This window comes from Diadema antillarum, unplaced genomic scaffold (genome assembly GCF_040938485.1).
Source record: "Diadema antillarum isolate AM-2024a unplaced genomic scaffold, OU_Dant_1.0 seq00000891_RagTag, whole genome shotgun sequence".
NCBI lineage: Eukaryota > Metazoa > Echinodermata > Echinoidea > Diadematoida > Diadematidae > Diadema > Diadema antillarum.
In genome coordinates, this window is record NW_027271755.1 from 1,597,426 (window position 1) to 1,611,817 (window position 14,392).

At 42.9% G+C, this 14,392-nt stretch overlaps 1 protein-coding gene across 1 annotated transcript; it reads right to left on the reverse strand.

Annotated features, from left to right (window-relative positions):
* Window positions 1-9,283: 9,283 nt before the first annotated feature.
* LOC139740936 (paraneoplastic antigen Ma3 homolog) lies at window positions 9,284-11,360 on the reverse strand. The gene has a single exon (XM_071651521.1). The coding sequence runs from the start codon at window positions 11,135-11,137 to the stop codon at window positions 10,100-10,102; it is 1,038 nt and encodes a 345-aa protein (XP_071507622.1). The 5' UTR covers window positions 11,138-11,360; the 3' UTR covers window positions 9,284-10,099.
* Window positions 11,361-14,392: the final 3,032 nt, after the last annotated feature.

Below are 14,392 nucleotides of genomic sequence, written 5' to 3' on the forward strand. Positions count from 1 at the left end.
CAATGTGCTTAGTGATTCTTCCAGTCCGAAGATATAGTGCATCATGTGACCACAACTTATCTGGCCGTTGAGTGCTTAATTCCGAGTGTGTCGGCCAGTTCTAGGAAGTCAAGGTTATGATCATCAAATGTTTCTATAATTCTTTTTCTGTCTTCTTGAAAAATACGTCTGTATCTAACTTGTGCTGTCATGACTGTAAGAAGATGAAGTTAATCTGTAGTATTGGTAAATGTAGGCCTAAAATGACATGTATGAAAGAAAAGGGACGTTACAGAACAACAAACTCGAGTTATATATGGTAAAAAATATGATACTTTTACTGCTTAACAGCGCATGGATGAAACAAAGAGTCACATAGAAATACGCGTTTAAATGTTATCACCTTTTCAAAAAAGAAATAACATGACGTTAATTTGAATGAACATGTTAGGAATTTGACTGCCCATACGCGAAATTGAATGACTGAAATACCCCTTTCGGCCAGTGTTGGCGAATTTGAATGACTGAAGAGCACGTGCCAATTTGAATGCTCGTTTTACGAATTCGAATGGCACATGTGCAAATTTCATTGATCGAAATGCTAAATTGAACGACCAACTTGCAATTTTGAATGACAGAATGTGCAGTGACGAGGATTTTCGCTAAATTGAATGAACCTTTTATCAAATGGACTGACAAAAGTGCGAAATTGGCCGGGAAAACCTATAGTAATCACTGACATTAATAGATTGAGCGTAATTATTCATCATTTCCCTACTCATTCCTCCATTGTCGTTGCTGTGGTCATGGCTCTGTTGACAATGATTTGTGAAAGACCGAAGGCGAGCCGATTGATGACACACCGAGTTGTTCAATTGCAAACAAATAATTATTGCAAGAGACTTTTGAGTCAAACTCAAGAGCTAAATACAAAATGAAGTACATGATCACATAGATGATAATAAAAAGAAAACTTTGATATTAAAGTTGAGAATGCACCGTGCTCAGATGGTGCCACAATACTACAGGCATAAATGACTGTAATGACTGCAAAATCACCCAAAAAGTGTTTATGAAACAGATGACATAACCATCATCAGCGTCATCTGTTCATAATCACAACAGTTATCATTGTCACTATCATTATTATTGCTGTCTTGAGTATCACCAGTTGCAGGGTTAATCTGCGTTTCCACAACCGTTATTACAATGTTGATGGTGGTGATTGACTCTCTTGGACATCCTGGAGAGCTTACTATAGCTGTTTATTATATCAGTTGCTAAAATGGTAATTTTATGCAGAGAAAATCTGTATTCATACTTAACCAATTCGAGAAGTAACGGCAATGGCAGGTGCCTTATCCACCTTCTCAAGGTAAGGACAACACCTAAAAGAAAGAATATGATAAGAAAGTATTTTAAGTTGCGGACACTCCAAACTCTCCTCGTACCCGCGTACCTGCTTCTCATTAACCCCTTTCATATACGCCAGGTGATGGTAATGTCGTATAATTCGAAGGTTCTTTAATCCGAAAATGAAATAAGGTTCGTTAATCGGCAACGCAAGAAGTCCGTATACCTTAACGATATTCGTTAATCCGAAAAATGAAAAAAGGTTGGTTAATCCGAACATTAATATTTTGTGGCGTTATCCCGAAGGTTCGTTATTCCGAAGTTTTTATCCGAAAGTGAAATAACGTTCGTTAATCCTAAAATCAAAAGAAGGTGCGCAGTAACAAACCTTCGGAATTACAAACACTCTTTCGTTTCCGGATAAACAAACCTTCGAAATAATCAACCTTATTTTCATTTTTGGAATAACGAACCTTCGGAAAAACGAACCTTCAAAATAACGAACCTTTATTTAATTTTCGGATGAACGAACTTTCGGAAAAACGAACCTTTGGACTAACGAACTATAACCACACCAGGTATCCGCAACATTTGCAAAAGTGCTTCCGATAGCAGATATGCTTCCGATAGCGGCTCACGTTAATGACTGTGACTGAAATACTGCGCCGTTTGCTTCCTCTTTGTTTTTTATGACGCATACCCTGGTGACATTGAACGTTACGGGGAAACTTTTCATTAAATTGGTCCGATACTAGACGGGAACCGGCTCTGATTTATAAGCCCGCTCCCCGGGAATCCAAAGAAACTGAAGCTCTATTAGTGTGGTTTGCTCCTTGGCAAGGAATTATCCTTCTATTTCTCTCTCTGTCTCATCTGGTCTTCTTTTTCTAATGGTAAATTTTGCCTATTTATGCCTATTTTGGCCTATTTTTGCGTCAACAGTTTATATTTGATAAAATCACAAATCATCTTCGTGTAACTGGCATTTCAACATTTTTTAATCATTATTTCTGTTCATCTCGTTTCCTATAGTCGTTCCGATATGTTCTATGCCCTGTATTCTTTGCTGTTATGTAATTACGTGAAAAAAAAAATGCTTGACACAGCCTAAAACCATTAACCAGATGATGAACTACGCAACAGCATGGTGTGCGTGTTTTCTTTGATTGTCGTCTGGTGAGATTACACGCAAACACTGTGTTGGACCAAGAAGTTATGTCTGATAACTCCTTGGTTGGACCGAAAGGATGCACAATCTCGTGATACGATACAAACCAGATTAAGTTTACCTCGGAAATCCAGCTAAGGTCTGTGACCGTTCTCCCTCCTCCTCTGAAGGGGTATACATGTTTCTTCTCTCTCGTGGTATAATCCACTTTTATCGGGGATTCGGGGTTGCATACTTATACTAACCTCAGAAGTTTTTATCTCTTTCACGATGCACACGTAATCCCTAGAAACAAGGCCATTCCAGATCCATCAAAGAGACGTCATATTTCAACTTCAAAAAGATATAGCGAATGATAACACGAATATATTATTACCTCCATCTTCCTCCATGTCATCTTCTCCGTCGCTGGCGAGGGGGAGGTCTTTACCGAAGGGTTAAAGGTTAATCTCTCCCTGGGTCTGTCGATATGTCCAGCGAGCCTGCCACCCCGCTCGGTTTGAGACGAATGGCATTGAACTTTGGCTGCCAGAACGGTGCGTCATCCGTCACTGCTGGAAACAGATCGGAGAGTTCCCATGGCAACCGAGCGACAGCGAAAGGGAGATATTGATAAGGGCAACGATTGTACATGTGCCACGAACAGGAGATGCAACAAACTTGGAACTTGGAACATTTTGCCGCATGAAGGAATATCACTAAATCTGTCTACATGCGAATGCTTGCTTGGAGCCCTATAGCGCTTCAAGAAGAGATGCATTGCATTTTTTTTTTCAGAAACTGAAGATTCGCTCGACATTCCAATTCCAAACTTCCAGACGAATTAGGAAACAAAGACCAACACGTGCACTTTCATATCGTATGTCAGTTTGATATTTGTGAGTTTGTGTGCGTGTGTGTGTGGAGTTATTTCAAATAAAACTGTTATATATATGTCACAGGTTAATTCATAACCTGGCCCAGTTCGAGTTTAGATTACTCACAGGAGATTTAATAACAGAAACTACGTAAATAAAACAATCTTCACACAATTATCTTTGGTGCCAGATTCTTCTGCAAAAATATTAATTTATTTTATCTCACTCTCGACCGCAGTGTCGAGTTGAGTAAAATATAATGACACCTTGGTATGTGAATGAAAGTATGGCTCAATGTACACAACTGAGTTTACACAATATTATCCACTGTTACTTCAATTTAACACAGTTATTAACAATTGACGTTCACAACTGAGGGTGGTTGACAATATAAACTTCTCTTCGGACAAGTCAGCTCAGTCGACCAGGGTGGAGAGCGTTGCCTTGGCGACGGGACAGAATAGTGGAGACCCACAGTGCTACACTCGAAACCAGTCAGAAATCAGGGGGGTGGCTGTTTCGGGAAGATAATACACCAGCTATGAGAGCTATTCACTGTTCAAAAATTAGGGATCTTTGACAGTATGTGAAAAGGCGTCTGCACTCGCTGGTGTCAGAATGTGCTCTCCTATTGTATAATGTCTTGGTTGACAACATTTAATGCTTTACAAACTTGCAGGATAAAAGTAACTCTGAAAAAATAAGTTATACAGCTGAAAATCATTCTACGCAACTAACATGACCAAACTCCTCTTTTTCCACAATCTCCTCTTTTTCTCAGTTTTTTCCACTTTCTCCGGCCGAGAAGAGAGAGAGAGACCCAAGGCCGAACATTCCACATTATTTACGGTGGACAGCTTGACCACCACCAGGGTAAAGAGGGGAAGAGAGAGGAGGAGAGAGAGAGAGAGGGAGAGAATGGAAAAGCTAGGCAAGGGGGATTTTGGTTAACATCACCAGCCGGAGTCATGGCAGAGGTGCACATTAAAGGCTCGATGTCATTAAAGGGCAGCCTGAGCATTCACACTTCAAACTGTCACAATCTACAGCGCTTGGCTTTTACAACATTCTCCGATAGGCATAACTTTATGATGTCCTCGTACTTGACATACATCAACTGATATATGGTATATTAACATGCACTACCGCATCATTTAACAGTCCATGTTTAATTTCTCTTCTGTTGTCCTACAAATAGTACAATGTAACAATTTACACTATAGAGTAAGTGATCATTCCTTGTGTCACTGTTCACCATAAACTACCTCAACAATTAAATAGCCATCACCGGGGTTACATGTGTATCTGGCTATTTAAAACAACTGCAATTGTATAACTGCTGTAGATCATTAATTATGAAATACAATGTTATAAACTTGCAAATCTGCAAATGCTATATACATTAAAGTTGGTTTGTCAGAATGACAAATTACACGTCTTGAAATGACTTGTCACAGTCCTACTTTCAGATTAACTTGTAAGTATTATTCTTCTGAAAGGTGGTAAGACACATATCCCACATGAAATCATTGCTTAATCACTGGAAAGATCAGTAGTGATCTGGAAATGTATACAACCTATACAAGGTGGTAATCCGATACAAAGTGGGCAACATTACCAATGAAACAAGGATAATTCAAGCTTACCTGTTTCGGGAAGATAATACACCAGCTATGAGAGCTATTCACTGTTCAAAAATTAGGGATCTTTGACAGTATGTGAAAAGGCGTCTGCACTCGCTGGTGTCAGAATGTGCTCTCAGTGAGTGAGAGCAATCTCTTCCCCAAAACGGGCAAAACCACTGGTTTATGGAAACAGCTGCTAGGCTGAGCCTCACCCTTACATTCCAACGTTTAGGGTTGGAGGTCATTCTTGGTAATGATGTAACATACTTGACGAGAGTTGAAAGCTTTATACTCATAAGGATGGAGAGGGGGAGGGGGTTCTCCTTCCATCTACAATAATAATGTGCGGGGAAACTGCACATAAACATGCGATCAAAAAGTATGTACACACAATTAATGCATTTTGTATAACATTTAAAAAAAAAGGTTGGGGTAGAATGTTTAATGCTATTCCTACAATATACTCAATATCAACAAGATGAATTAAGTCAATCCATATTCCTGAACCATATTTGTCAACAGCGAGGGAACAGGACCTGACATTTTCCCCTCCTAGAATCATGTCGTCCCGACATGACGCTATGGAAGTAAGTAAGCATGAAGCAAGGCAAGACTCTGCTTTTGCAAAGCCAACTGCTCTTCAATGAGCTTGACCTTCCTACTCCCCAGAGTGCCATACCAAAGTCGGTCAGGTGGAACCCGACGCCTTGAAGACCGTCTAGGAGGTATGGGTTGTTCTTCCGCTACATCGGACTGGGTTGACGGTAATGACTCATCTTCCGATGTGTCATCCGTAGCTTCATGTTCAATGGTTTCCTCTGCCTCGCCTATATCAGTCACTTCGGGTAATTCTTCTTCAGGCTCCCTCTGTTCAGGTATGAATTCCTCGGCATGAGGATTCAAGATGGGAGTGGGCTGGTCTGGTTTACTAATGGATAGACGTCGGCGGGGAGCCGGGGTTGGACGAGTTTTAATGACAACAGGGTCCAAAGTATCATGTACTACAATGTCCGATACAATGTCCGAGTCGGTAGATGAATTATCAGGGACACGAGATGGCTGAGGGTTCTTAGCAGCTAGTCGCTTGGATGTCCTGGGCCGTGGTGTCGGTGCTGGTCTTGGGGGTGTGACAGGGATGTCTGGTTCAGATGGAAGGAAACCACATGGGAGGAGAAGGTTTCGATGGAGTGTACGTTCAGGGCCATCATCGTCCATCGGCTTAACGACGTAAACAGGCATGTCAGCACTGATTCGCCGAATGACGCGATATTGTTTACTTCTCCACCGGTCTGCCAGTTTGTGTTTGCCCTTGAGGCCAACGTTCTTCACCAATACTCTATCTCCAACAGCCAGGGCATGGTCCCGAACAGACACGTCATGACGCTTCTTTTGGTAGGCCGCATTCTTCTGGGCTTGGGTAGCAGCAAGCTTATGGGCTTGGTTTAAGCGGCGGCGCAGGTCTTGGATGTACTTGTGATGGGACTTGGCGGAGGCTTGCGGCGTGGTGATGCCAAACTGCACATCAATGGGTAGACGGGGCTCTCTCCCAAACATGAGCATGTAGGGTGATGCTCCCGTAGAGGTGTGTCTCGTGCAATTGTACGCGTGCACCAGGGGTCTAACGTAGAGCCGCCACTGCTGCTTCTTGTCGTCCTCAAGGGTGCCAAGCATGTTGATAAGGGTCTGGTTGAACCTTTCTACTTGGCCATTCCCCTGAGGATGGTAGGGAGTCGTCCTGGATTTACGGATGCCAGCCAGTTGGCACAGCTCCGAAATAAGGCTGGCTTCAAAATCTCTCCCCTGGTCGGAGTGCAGCCTCTCAGGAAACCCGTAATGGATGAAAAATTGTTCCCACAGCACTCTTGCAACAGTCTTGGCCGTCTGATCTTTGGTTGGATATGCTTGCGCATAACGGGTGAAATGATCAGTTATGACTAGTATGTTGGAAGTATTCTTGTTGTCTGGCTCCAAGGACAGGAAATCCATGCATACTAGTTCCATGGGGGCAGTCGTTGTAATATTAACTAGGGGTGCTGCTCTCTGGGCTCTCTGCTTCCGTTGCACACACCTCTCGCAAATACGACATCTGTGCTCTACTTCTGCATCCATACGCGGCCAGTAGAACCTGGATCTAAGGAGGTCGAAGGTCCTCTCTTGTCCCAGGTGGCCAACGTCATCATGGAGAAGGCGAAACGCTTCTGCTCGATGGCTACTTGGTAGAACGAGTTGTCTTGCCCGGTTGCCTCGAGGAGCGGCGCTCACCTTGTATAATACACCGTCGTCCATTTGGAGGTTTTCACGATGCCGCAGGATCACTCTGGCTTCCTCTGCCATCTCTGATCTCATCTTCGTTGTTAGAGGAGTGCCACTCTCTATGAACTCGATAACTTGGCGGATGGGGTCATCTTCTAGCTGCAGCCTTCTCCAGTCTGCAGGACTTAAGCTTGGCAATGCAGTTTCTCCTAAACCGCCTGAGGCAAAGTCATCAGGAATGGCCCCTTCTGAATCAGTAATGACATCCACTAGGGCACACCCTCCACCATCATTCTCTGCATCTTCACCCTCAGTGTCCTGGCCAGAAATGCTGAATTCATGACTCTGACAGACTGCTCGGAATGCCTTTTGTGAACAGATACCATCACTAGGGTCTCTGAGGCGTTCTTGGAGTCTGAAGATCTTCTCTTGTGTGCTCATGAATTCCTCGTCATCCCCGAGAGAAGCTTGGGGTATTCTGGATAAGGCATCTGCATCTGCGTTCGTCTTGCCAGGTCTATACTTGAGTGTGAAGTCAAAGTTAGCCAGAGCTGCCAACCAACGGTGACTCGTCGCATCAAGCTTTGCCGATGAAAGAACGTAGGTGAGAGGGTTGTTATCTGTCACTACTGTGAATGTGGCACCATGGAGATAGTCTATGAACTTCTCAGTGACGGCCCATTTCACAGCAAGAAATTCTAGCTTGTGAGCCGGGTAGTTGGCCTCACTCTTGGAGAGTCCCCTGCTGGCGTAGGCTATAGGCCGCTCCTTCCCATCCACTTGCTGATAGAGCGCAGCACCTAGCCCACTCGTGCTTGCATCCGTATGAAGGATAAAGGGTGCAGCATAATCTGCAAAAGCAAGGATGGGGGCTGAGGTGAGCATTTCCTTCAGTTTGCTGAAAGCACTCTGGCATTGTGAGTTCCAGTTCTCACCAAAGGGCGTTGTTGGTTTGGGCCTCATGGCTAGTGGTGCCTTTGTTGGCTTCCTCCCCCTCCTTCTGATAGGGTCGTAGTCTTTCATCAAGTCGTGGAGTGGTTTTGCAATTCGGCTATATTCGGGAACGAAACGCCGATAGTATCCAGTGAAGCCCAAAAAGGACTTCAACTCTCTAGCTGTTGCAGGAGTTGGCCACTGCTGGACGGCAGACACCTTGTCAGGGCTGGTGCTCACTCCCTCCTTGGAGATCACGTGTCCTAGACATTTAACTGAGGTTTGAGCGAAACAGCACTTCTCCGAGTTGAGTTTGAGGCCGAATTCTCTAAGCCTGGTGAAGACCTTTTCGAGGCGGGTGAGGTGCTCGTCAAATGTGGCGGAGAAGACCAACAAGTCGTCAAGATACACCAGCACATCTGTCATAGCCATGTCTCCCATGCATTTTTCCATCAAACGCTGGAATGTGGCTGGGGCATTCGTTATTCCTTGGGGCATCCTGTTAAACTCGTAAAAGCCAAGAGGGCACCAGAAGGCTGTCTTTGCTTTGTCCTCTTCCGCCATTTCCACTTGGTAATATCCAGATTTAAGGTCCAGTGTTGAGAACCAGACTGCTCCAGATAGGGTGTGGAGGGTATCTTCTATCTTTGGTATGTTGTATTGATCCCGTACTGTCCTGCTGTTCAACTTCCTGTAATCTATACAGAGCCTCAAGTCGCCATTCTTTTTTCTAACAAGGACAATTGGTGATGCAAATGAGCTTTGCGAATCACGGATGATCCCTTTGTCCTTGAGCTCTTGTAAATGGCGACGAGTATCTGCATAATCCGCAGGAGGAATACGCCTGGAACTCTCACGAAATGGAGCATCATCTGTCAGGCGGATTTGATGTTTGACTGCTGATGTGCGGCCAATATCCAGGTCGTCTCTGGAGAACACATCTTGATAGGACTGGAGCAGCTTGGCTAAGCGTTGTTTGTCAGCTTCGCCAATCTCAGTAGCATCACATCCTACTGGAGGAGGAAAAGGCTGGGGTTCTTGGGGAGCACTAGTTTCTAATTGGTCTATTAGAACTTCAGCAGTATGAACCGTAGCGATAATCGATCCTCCTGGAATTTCAATGTCATGCTGAGATGTATTGGTGACGATTACATCCACGTCACTGTTGGGATCTTGAGGCAAAGTAATCACGCTCCTTCTGATCAGCAATCCAGCTGGTGGAAAACATCCTTCTCCTTCTTCAATCATGACGGTTGCGGAGGATTGGAGAGGGGTTTCGACAACACCTGTAACCACTTTGGTCTCGCCAGCCTTCATGTGAACACTCACCTTGTTGGGGAGTCGTACTGCAGGTGGCTGAATATCCGGAACATCATTGGATGTTGCATCCAGCTGGTGAAATGCTGAAGTGAGGGCGTTATTCACCTTCATGGTCTGTAGGAAATTTTCTCCCATCTTCTGCTTGCAGCCTTCAAGCATCCTTCGCACTACATTGGTATTGGTGCCCATGAGGAGGGGTGCTTTCTCACTGCCGTCTCTTGTAGGGGTTACCAGTGCTAAGGTGGTTGTCTCCACCTCAACACCGGCTTTGTCTGCTGGGAAGTACAAGTGGATTTCAATGTATCCTATGTAGGGTATTTTGGTACCACCTGCACCAACCACAAGCAAGTTGTCGAGAGGCTCCAGGGGGCGATGTTTTAGATGTTTATGGTAAAACACCTCAGACACACAGGTTACCTGAGAGCCGGTATCCATCAGACACTCACAAGAAATCCCATCAACCTCCACCGTGACTATGGGTTGATCACCCACAAGTGAGGAAGGCAGAATTTGGGATCCCACTTTAGTGGGAGATTGATGAGATTGATCTTGGACTGTCTTGACTCGCCCTGTGGGACGTCTTCTTCTCCTTCTGGCCACCTGTTGTCCCACTACTGGTGGCCGCCGTCGTTTCCCGTGGACTGGGTTCGCGACACCATCTTGGATTGCACAAGGGCGGCATTCGTCTCTCCCTCGCACTGTTCCATTCGGTGCCCATCCTCGCCACAGTTGTAACAAAACATTGTCCGCCTTCTTCTTTGATTGCGTGGGGGGCCCCTTGGAAATGAGTTGGTAGTTGCTGCCAGCTGTTGTTGGAGTGACATGACTTGCTTCTGAAGCTCAGCAATGCGTTCATCAGAAGGGGAGGCTGCAATTTGTTCAGCCGAAAAAGCCTTTTTCTTGCCCATGTGTCCTCCCTTCCGGCGCTCCGCCTTGTCAAGCTGCTTCTGCTCCTCCTGTCTAACCTCCTGGAGAAGGGCAACGAAAGTGGGGGGTGTAGATCGCCGTTTGAGGTCGAGTGCCACCAGAAGAGGATCATTGTAAAGGCAACCTCTCAAAAACTGTTGCACTCTAACATTATCTCCTCGTTCTTTGGCAACTCCGCCGGCATCAAGGGCTCGTGAGAGGTGACTTTGCAGACGAAGGAGGTATTCAGCTGCCGCTTCATGCTCCTGCTGGTAGCACTCGCTAAATTTCAAATAGAGTTCATCCCCATCAGTCGTCGACCCGTATGCCTTCTCAAGACCTTCAAGACACTCGGCTGCTGTAACATCCTTCCCCAGTGCCCAAATGATGTCACTGGCAGGTGGGAGTAGCGATTCAGCAATCCTGTTGTACTTTTCGGAGTCTGACAGATCTCTATCCTCCACGAGCTGTTGGGCAGGACGCCGCCAGCTTTCGAAATCAAACTCCCCACTTGGCACAGGGGAACGTCCAGAGAAGAGTCTGAGTCTCCTTCGCTGGATGGAAGATGACGTCACGACGTGTTTGACTATGGTTTCTTGGACAGCTTTTGGTATGGTCACCTCTGGGTTTGACTGGGAGGATACAGGGGGATCTAAAGACAAATCGGCAAGGGTTTTTCCATGTTCTCCAAGTAGCTTAGCCAGGGCAGCTTGGAAATCAGATTTCTCTTCTTGCTGGGACATGATTGCAATATCTTTGTTAGCTTATCGACAGGAACGAAAATATTGCAGAGCAAAAACAAATAGAATTGAACAAGAAAGCACCAAAATTTCAAAATTCAAATATTATGGAAAAATTGTGTCAAAACTATAAAGTGTTCACAACAACTAAAATAAAGTTAACAATGTATAGAAATTGACACCTGTCAGTAGTAGGCCACTACTGCACAAATGACTTTAAATTAAGGGTGATTATTGAAATGATCACACTTAAACATAAAGATATGCTATGTCAACTTGGGGTTACATAAATTGCAGTTACCTCATAGTATCACAACAAGGAACAAATATATCAAAGTTAACCCTTCAAATCAATTCTGTGTGTGCAATTAGCATAAGGTGCAAAAAAAAAGTTAATTAACTGCTTTAAAAAGGTTATCAACAAATCTGAAAGAGGTTGAAGGTAATACAAAAATTTCTCTTCAAAATTACAATCCGGGCAGTGCCTCCATTTTTGTCACAGGTTAATTCATAACCTGGCCCAGTTCGAGTTTAGATTACTCACAGGAGATTTAATAACAGAAACTACGTAAATAAAACAATCTTCACACAATTATCTTTGGTGCCAGATTCTTCTGCAAAAATATTAATTTATTTTATCTCACTCTCGACCGCAGTGTCGAGTTGAGTAAAATATAATGACACCTTGGTATGTGAATGAAAGTATGGCTCAATGTACACAACTGAGTTTACACAATATTATCCACTGTTACTTCAATTTAACACAGTTATTAACAATTGACGTTCACAACTGAGGGTGGTTGACAATATAAACTTCTCTTCGGACAAGTCAGCTCAGTCGACCAGGGTGGAGAGCGTTGCCTTGGCGACGGGACAGAATAGTGGAGACCCACAGTGCTACACTCGAAACCAGTCAGAAATCAGGGGGGTGGCTGTTTCGGGAAGATAATACACCAGCTATGAGAGCTATTCACTGTTCAAAAATTAGGGATCTTTGACAGTATGTGAAAAGGCGTCTGCACTCGCTGGTGTCAGAATGTGCTCTCCTATTGTAGGGTACATGCAGGTAATATGAGACTGCAGGTAATATAGCACGCGTGACTTAAAAACCCTTATTACTCCACCTGAACCACTTCCTAAATGCATATAACGCCATCTATAGTTTGATATCATCACTGTGCTTAGTTCTTGATGATTTTCCTGCTCGCTGACTGAAAGTTTGGTGAGAATATCACCAAATACTGAAAAGATATGTAAAAATTACAGTATTTTTTAGCCTTGATATAAGATTTGACATTTCACCAATTACACTGGTGTAAGTAAAGTAATTGTGTGTGAAATCAATTCTTTGCATTTTACGTAAGCTCATTGATTGGTTTAACCAAAGAAAGTGTGTTTTGGTCTATGTACTGTACTAAATATGTGTTACATGGCTTCAAAGGGGACCAACAAGACCCAACAAGCTGCAGGTAATATGAGACGTCAATATGGCGGACAGGTTTTATTGACATCTCTGATTTCAAGTGACTTGCCTAATTAGATAGAAGCCAACATCAAAATACTTCATTTTCTTCTCTGACAGTTTTTATATTCAAAGTATATAAAAAATGTATCACAAAGTACAACACACAGCTATATGAACATGTATGTAAATTAATATTTGTGTACTTTAGATAGGGTGCTTCCAAATTAATGCCACAATTAATTTGGTGTGCTATAATCTTCAGTTTAAGTGTTATCTTATATGTGTTAGATACTGTACACGATTACTTCAAACATTTGAATTCACAATTTTCATAGTTTTAACCATAAAAGACTGGGGTCTCAACGTTTTGTGTGATATTTCCGCAGTTTTTATTATTTTTTATCAGTTTTCTTTTTGCAACTGAGCTAGGCCAGGCCTAGCTCAGTTGCAAAAAAAAAAAAGAATGATAAAATATAATAAAATGCCCATCAGGATTATCTTTTTTTCTCTGAACTTTTGTGCAACATTTGATACCTATTTTGTGAAAATAAAAGTAAAAGACCTTTACGTAATAATCTCATGTCGGTAATGAAATCTCATGTCGGCGTCAAATTTGAGAATTTCTGAGATTTGTGTACAAACACACGGAAAGTTGCGTTTCATGCTTAAAATCATTTTTTGGCTTAAAATTGTGTTATTTGTCTCAGTTTTAGATAATATTCATATGATATCTATTAAAATTAAATAGTCATACAACACCAATAGAAAAAACTCATGAATTTAAGACATAAGATTGTCATTTTAACATTGACACAATGTCTACCATGCACAGTCTCATATTACCTGCACATGCAGGTAATGTGAGACTTCCGCGATGATGTCATAATTTGCATATTAACCGTCAACAAAAATATTTGATTGTTGCAAATGCTATATAAAAGGAAGGATGAATAGTTGCTAATTCCCAAAAACAAAGTTTGATGGGTTTCTCTGTATGCATCTTCATGTCAATTATGCAAATGAGCTTAATAGTCTCATATTACCTGCATGTACCCTATAATGTCTTGGTTGACAACATTTAATGCTTTACAAACTTGCAGGATAAAAGTAACTCTGAAAAAATAAGTTATACAGCTGAAAATCATTCTACGCAACTAACATGACCAAACTCCTCTTTTTCCACAATCTCCTCTTTTTCTCAGTTTTTTCCACTTTCTCCGGCCGAGAAGAGAGAGAGAGACCCAAGGCCGAACATTCCACATTATTTACGGTGGACAGCTTGACCACCACCAGGGTAAAGAGGGAAGAGAGAGGAGGAGAGAGAGAGAGGGAGAGAATGGAAAAGCTAGGCAAGGGGGATTTTGGTTAACATCACCAGCCGGAGTCATGGCAGAGGTGCACATTAAAGGCTCGATGTCATTAAAGGGCAGCCTGAGCATTCACACTTCAAACTGTCACAATCTACAGCGCTTGGCTTTTACAACATTCTCCGATAGGCATAACTTTATGATGTCCTCGTACTTGACATACATCAACTGATATATGGTATATTAACATGCACTACCGCATCATTTAACAGTCCATGTTTAATTTCTCTTCTGTTGTCCTACAAATAGTACAATGTAACAATTTACACTATAGAGTAAGTGATCATTCCTTGTGTCACTGTTCACCATAAACTACCTCAACAATTAAATAGCCATCACCGGGGTTACATGTGTATCTGGCTATTTAAAACAACTGCAATTGTATAACTGCTGTAGATCATTAATTATGAAATACAATGTTATAAA